A 7,859-nucleotide genomic window follows, 5' to 3' on the forward strand; every position below is an offset into this window, starting at 1 on the left:
TGATAAAGATGGTAATGATAATAATGATAATGATGATAATAATTATATCAATAAAGATAATGATAATAATAACAGTAATAGTAATAATTTGTTATCATGATAATCATGAAAAGAAAATAGTGATGATTTTCATTATAACAGTATTGTGACAAGATAACAATAGTGATGCTGACAGTGATAATTATAATCCTGATAACAATATAGAATATGATAGTGATGACAATAGCAATGATGATGATAATAATGGTAATGATGATAGCGATGATGATAATGATAATAATGATGATAATGATGACTGAGAACTCTAAAAATGGTGATGATTATGATTATCATGATGATAGGGATAATGATGATGATTTTAAGAATAGTGATGATAATGATAGTGATAAAAATAACAAAAGCTATGGTGATGAAAATTACAAAGATAACAATAGTTATGGTGATAAAGATAACAATGATAACAATAGCTATGGTGATAAAAATAACAATGATAACAATAGCTATGGTGATAAAAATAACAATGATAACAATAGCAATGGAGATAAAAATAACAATGATAACAATAGCTATGGTGATAAAAATAACAATGATAACAATAGCAATGGAGATAAAAATAACAATGATAACAATAGCTATGGTGATAAAAATAACAATGATAACAATTGCTAATGTGATAATGATAACAATAGCTATGGTGATAAAAATAACAATGATAACAATTGCTAATGTGATAATGATAACAATAGCTATGATGATAAAAATAACAATGATAACAATAGCAATGGAGATAAAAATAACAATGATAACAATAGCTAATGTGATAAAAATAACAATGATAACAATAGCAATGGAGATAAAAATAACAATGATAACAATAGCAATGGAGATAAAAATAACAATGATAACAATAGCAATGGAGATAAAAATAACAATGATAACAATAGCTATGGTGATAAAAATAACAATGATAACAATAGCAATGGAGATAAAAATAACAATGATAACAATAGCAATGGAGATAAAAATAACAATGATAACAATAGCAATGGAGATAAAAATAACAATGATAACAATAGCTATGGTGATAAAAATAACAATGATAACAATTGCTAATGTGATAATGATAACAATAGCTATGATGATAAAAATAACAATGATAACAATAGCTATGGTGATAAAAATAACAATGATAACAATAGGTATGGTGATGAAAATAACAATGATAACAATAGCTATGGTGATAAAAATAACAATGATAACAATAGCTATGGTGATAAAAATAACAATGATAACAATTGCTAATGTGATAATGATAACAATAGCTATGGTGATAAAAATAACAATGATAACAATAGCTATGGTGATAAAAATAACAATGATAACAATTGCTAATGTGATAATGATAACAATAGCTATGGTGATAAAAATAACAATGATAACAATTGCTAATGTGATAATGATAACAATAGCTATGATGATAAAAATAACAATGATAACAATAGCTATGATGATAAAAATAACAATGATAACAATAGCTATGGTGATAAAAATAATGATAACAATAGCTATGGTGATAAAATAACAATGATAACAATAGCTATGATGATAAAAATAACAATGATAACAATAGTAATAATGATAAAAATAACAATGATAACAATAGCAATGGAGATAAAAATAACAATGATAACAATAGCAATGGAGATAAAAATAACAATGATAACAATAGCTATGGTGATAAAAATAACAATGATAACAATAGCAATGGAGATAAAAATAACAATGATAACAATAGCTATGGTGATAAAAATAACAATGATAACAATAGCTATGGTGATAAAAATAACAATGATAACAATAGCAATGGAGATAAAAATAACAATGATAACAATAGCTAATGTGATAAAAATAACAATGATAACAATAGCTAATGTGATAAAAATAACAATGATAACAATAGCTATGGTGATAAAAATAACAATGATAACAATAGCAATGGAGATAAAAATAACAATGATAACAATAGGTATGGTGATGAAAATAACAATGATAACAATAGCTATGGTGATAAAAATAACAATGATAACAATAGCTATGGTGATAAAAATAACAATGATAACAATTGCTAATGTGATAATGATAACAATAGCTATGGTGATAAAAATAACAATGATAACAATAGCAATGGAGATAAAAATAACAATGATAACAATTGCTAATGTGATAATAATAACAATAGATATGATGATAAAAATAACAATGATAACAATAGCTATGGTGATAAAAATAACAATGATAACAATAGCTATGGTGATAGAAATAATGATAACAATAGCTATGGTGATAAAAATAACAATGATAACAATAGCTATGGTGATAAAAATAACAATGATAACAATAGCTATGGTGATAAAAATAACAATGATAACAATAGCTATGGTGATAAAAATAACAATGATAACAATAGCTATGATGATAAAAATAACAATGATAACAATAGCAATGGAGATAAAAATAACAATGATAACAATAGCTATGGTGATAAAAATAACAATGATAACAATAGCTATGGTGATAAAAATAACAATGATAACAATTGCAAATATGATAATGATAACAATAGCTATGGTGATAAAAATAACAATGATAACAATTGCTAATGTGATAATGATAACAATAGCTATGATGATAAAAATAACAATGATAACAATAGCTATGGTGATAAAAATAATGATAACAATAGCTATGGTGATAAAATAACAATGATAACAATAGCTATGATGATAAAAATAACAATGATAACAATAGCTATGATGATAAAAATAACAATGATAACAATAGCTAATGTGATAAAAATAACAATGATAACAATAGCAATGGAGATAAAAATAACAATGATAACAATAGCTATGGTGATAAAAATAACAATGATAACAATAGCTAATGTGATAAAAATAACAATGATAACAATAGCTAATGTGATAAAAATAACAATGATAACAATAGCTATGGTGATAAAAATAACAATGATAACAATAGCAATGGAGATAAAAATAACAATGATAACAATAGCTATGGTGATAAAAATAACAATGATAACAATAGCAATGGAGATAAAAATAACAATGATAACAATAGCAATGGAGATAAAAATAACAATGATAACAATTGCTAATGTGATAATGATAACAATAGCTATGGTGATAAAAATAACAATGATAACAATTGCTAATGTGATAATGATAACAATAGCTATGATGATAAAAATAACAATGATAACAATAGCTATGGTGATAAAAATAATGATAACAATAGCTATGGAGATAAAAATAACAATGATAACAATAGCTAATGTGATAAAAATAACAATGATAACAATAGCAATGGAGATAAAAATAACAATGATAACAATAGCAATGGAGATAAAAATAACAATGATAACAATAGCTATGATGATAAAAATAACAATGATAATAATAGCTATGGAGATAAAAATAACAATGATAACAATAGCTATGGTGATAAAAATAACAATGATAACAATAGCAATGGAGATAAAAATAACAATGATAACAATAGCTATGGTGATAAAAATAACAATGATAACAATAGCTATGGTGATAAAAATAACAATGATAACAATTGCTAATGTGATAATGATAACAATAGCTATGGTGATAAAAATAACAATGATAACAATTGCTAATGTGATAATGATAACAATAGCTATGATGATAAAAATAACACTACGAAAAGAACGGTTGCTATCCAGGATCATCCTTTTTAATTCCTGTGGTAGGAAAGGGGCCAAAATACAGGGAAAAGCCCTTTCAGAATTTCGTCTCTCCATAGTCGGTATTCTTCGAGTTCCAGTTTCGTGTAGGAACGGAATGAGCGCCTGTGATGTTGCCTATGTTGATTTCAAAGTCTCGAAGGACGATATGTTTCATATCATGTCTAATATTGTAGAGGAAGAGGCCAGATATCTTATTCTATCTATATAGCTATTGCTCTAAGTATATAATTATTTTTTTAATATATATGTAGACATGTTTCTTATTTGTATAACGTATCTTAACCCGTTAACTCCGGGTGACTGCGCAAGCGCATGGTCAACACTCCGGCCTTTGTTTTCATAGTCGGCCCGTGCCTGCGACGAGCAGCGCACCCTATCGGCATTATACACTTTGTCTTTGGAATTTTGGTGACCATCTTATGCAAGCACGATTGGTCTGTTTTGCCTTATTGTGAGGTCAAAAGGAGCAGTTTGATAGGTCACGTGCAGGATGTAATAGACTCCATATCAGGTCATCATGTGGATTCGCTCTGTGTGGCGGAAGTGACGCGGCTTATGGCACGAGGAAATGGTCCTTCGTTGAAGCTTCGTAATATTTACTTCTGCGGAAAACAGTTTTTTTATTTACACACGTGCAAGAGAGTAATATGACCAGGACTAGCATCACTACAGATTAAGATAGTTCTCGAAGAAGGTCTGCTGATAAAAGGGACTTCACACTCTGAGCACAAAGTCCTCTAGATCCTCTTCCGCTTGCCATGGTCGCAGCTGACCTTGCACCGCCTGTAGGAGCCTCTGTCGGAGTCCTTCTGCTGCCGTGCCGAGACAGCGCCCTGGAGTCCTTTCAGGAGAAGGGACTCGTCACCAGGACAGACCCTCACTGACACCCTCTCTCGTGCGCGGTATCCTGGCTGGGGAACCTGACACGCACTGGCATGTTTATAATTATCATTGTTGTTGTTAATATATGATTCATTGATATGAATACACTTAATGATATGAATACACTTAATGATATGAATACACTTCGAGCAAAAAGGCATAATCTGCACGCCGCTCCTGGCATTGCAACGAAGCCTTGCCACGGAGTTAAGAAGTCTTTAAATAAAGTACATTAGTAGCCATTATATCAGAGAACAAATACTAGTCCAATGAAAGATTAAAGATCTGAATCTTATCTACATTATGGAGAATGTAGGAAGATGAGTAGCCGAGGGTCACGCTGACTTTCGTTTCTCCAAGCTTTCCCTTACTTCAAAAATGCATTTGCTTTTTCTATCAGTTAGATCCTCCCGTGGTTGTTACAAGCAAAAAAAAAAAAAAAAAAAAAAAAAAAGGAATGGAGTCCAGTTGTTATCAGCGTTTCTTCCCAAGGCACAAAAACAGGCAGCAGAAGATAGTGCCACTTGCTTGAAGTCCGACGCCGGTATAAGAGGCACTGCGGCTCGAAGGGAAACGCAAACGTCACCATGGGTCGCCTGGGAAGCTTACTCGCAGTGGTCGCTGTGGCTGGCACTGTCAGTAAGTGATCGGGATCCCAATCAAATGATTATTTTCATCTCAATTTGAACTTTCTTGTGTAAACACACGCAACATGTACATACATATGCGCTCACGCTTGTGTGTGTGTGTGTGTATTTATGTATATACATATATATGCACACACAATATATGCATATATATGTATATATAAAAAAAAAATATATATATATATACATATGATTATATATATACATATATATGTGTATATATATAAATATATATATACATGTATATATATATATATATATATATATATATATATATATATATATATATATATATATACATATATATATATATATGTGTGTGTGTGTGGGTGTGTGTGTGTGTGTGTGTATGTGTGTGTGTGTGTGTATGTATGTGTGTGCGTGTATGTATGTACTGTATGTATATACATACATATATATATATATATATATATATATATATATATATATATATATATATATATATGTATACATATTTAATGTATGCATATGTATTATATATATACATATATATGTATATATATGTATATATATATATATATATATATATATATGTATATATATATATATATATATATATATATATATATATACATATATAATGTATGTATATTTATTATATATATACATATATATATATATATATATATATATATATATTATATATATATATATATATATATTCTGTGTTCGTGTGTCTTTTTAATTCCAGAGTATTTTTTCCTCGCCTTCTTGAGGTCGTATCGTATATCATTCTCTTTGTTTGTTTGTTTTATTGTACGTGCAGTTTGGATATATTAAATTCAAAAGTTCTTTGGAATAGAAAATGCCTTTGTTTCATAGAGCTTTCATATATATTTATAAATAATGTAAGTTTTTCATCACCAGCGCATTTCCTAAATACCTGCGAAAAATATTTTTTGACAAGTTCAAACATATATGTCTATAAATGCGTTATTCATATTGCATAGATAAGTATAAATTACAGAGAGATGAATTCTAGATTCTCCATAAAAAAATCCTAATATATAGTTTTATCAGAAAATGTCAAACAGATGTAGAAAATAAAGATTTTACACTAAAAGTCAGATCTTCCCGCACGCTTCCCAATAAACAATAAGAATGAATAATCCTAACTTTCAGTTATGGAATGTATGAACCATCGTCAACTGCCCTGATGTCCTTCTTACTTTCGATTCATGTCTTTCTGTATCTTGAGGCCATTGCTTACTGTGTAGACGCAAGATACTACTTCATGTCTCTTTTCACTACTCAGAATAAGATTTACTCTATATCGAAAGACAAAGACTGGAAAAAAGACTGAGAAGCTCTTTGGGATTTTAATTTCATGGGGTTACATGTTCTTGATACACAAAATCCTTTATCCTTGTCCATGTCAGAGAATGTGCGTATCATTATGTGACTTTAAAGTGTTGTGTTAAGGATCCCAGTTGATAGTGAACAAAGGAAAGCTTTCTAACAATCAGAGTTGTCTAATAGACTAGTCTTAAAGCCTCAGCTATAAGCGAATCATATAACAAGAACAAATCTATGAATGTCTGAATACGATTATTTGTTACTTCTCCCCCTCTATCGTGTCTAAATCTAGCACTGGTTCATCGTAAGTAATTAGGCCTACTTAGTATTTCTCTTGAGCACAGATTCCTCACCGAAGACCAACGCCATAACCCAAAGTCCAACTCGCGCAGGTGCCCAGTGCCCCGCCCCCTTCTTCGAGGCGGAGGGAGGATGCTTCCACGCCCTCGACTCGGGCGAGACGGACATCAGCTGGGAGGACGCCCGCGAAATGTGCATCGGGCTGAGCGAGAGCGGCTGGAAGGTGGACCTCGCCTCCATTGACTCGACGTCGCAGCTCGAGGCCTTCGCAGAGGCTTGGGCAACGGCGGGTGAGTCGGTCGGAAGTTCCTGATTCGATCTGGCAATTAGGATCTGCGCTAAGCCTATTCCTAGTCCTTACTTTGCAATATCAAATGCTCCTTATTGACAATCACTATGACCTCTACGGTGCGATCCTAACAGGAGCGGACTACAGGCCCTACGGCTACATGTGGGTGGGCTTCACCCGGGAGAGCGGGCAGTGGGCCAACCTGGACGGAGTGCCAGTGCCCCTCTACTCCAACATGTGGCGTGAGGGTCACCCGCACGACATGAACATGTACGTCTACATCGAGGACGTCACCATGACCTCCGGCACCGAGTCCCGAGGACGCTTCTACGCCTCGTGCACGATGCAGGACGCGCTCCAGAGGGCGCTGTGCAGGGCCTACCCACAGAAGTAAAAGACCAAGAAAAATTGAGTGTTCCAGATGCCAGGGATTGCCTGAGAGGCGACCGCACAGTGGCATCACCGACTCAAGAGTCTTACATATTAACTAGTGTCTTCTTTAAACGCGAATAAATACACGATTTATTCCCATGTAAGATCGACATAAATATTTCTCGTTTGTGAGCACTATGTTTTTTTTTCCTTGATGATATGAACCCCTTGATCAATAAAAACACGAGAAGTATAT

The 7,859-nt window shown here is 31.7% G+C and overlaps 1 protein-coding gene across 1 annotated transcript; it reads left to right on the forward strand.

Annotated features, from left to right (window-relative positions):
- The first annotated feature begins 5,168 nt into the window (after positions 1 to 5,168).
- Positions 5,169 to 7,853, forward strand: LOC122258903 (uncharacterized). Its single transcript, XM_086553303.1, has 3 exons — positions 5,169 to 5,317; positions 7,035 to 7,232; positions 7,366 to 7,853. Exons 1-3 carry the CDS (start codon positions 5,266 to 5,268, stop codon positions 7,623 to 7,625), a joined length of 510 nt encoding a protein of 169 aa, XP_086409429.1. The 5' UTR covers positions 5,169 to 5,265; the 3' UTR covers positions 7,626 to 7,853.
- Positions 7,854 to 7,859: the final 6 nt, after the last annotated feature.

This window comes from Penaeus japonicus, unplaced genomic scaffold, assembly GCF_977035675.1.
Source record: "Penaeus japonicus unplaced genomic scaffold, GWHDUDI00000001_assembly GWHDUDI00000028, whole genome shotgun sequence".
Taxonomy (NCBI): domain Eukaryota; kingdom Metazoa; phylum Arthropoda; class Malacostraca; order Decapoda; family Penaeidae; genus Penaeus; species Penaeus japonicus.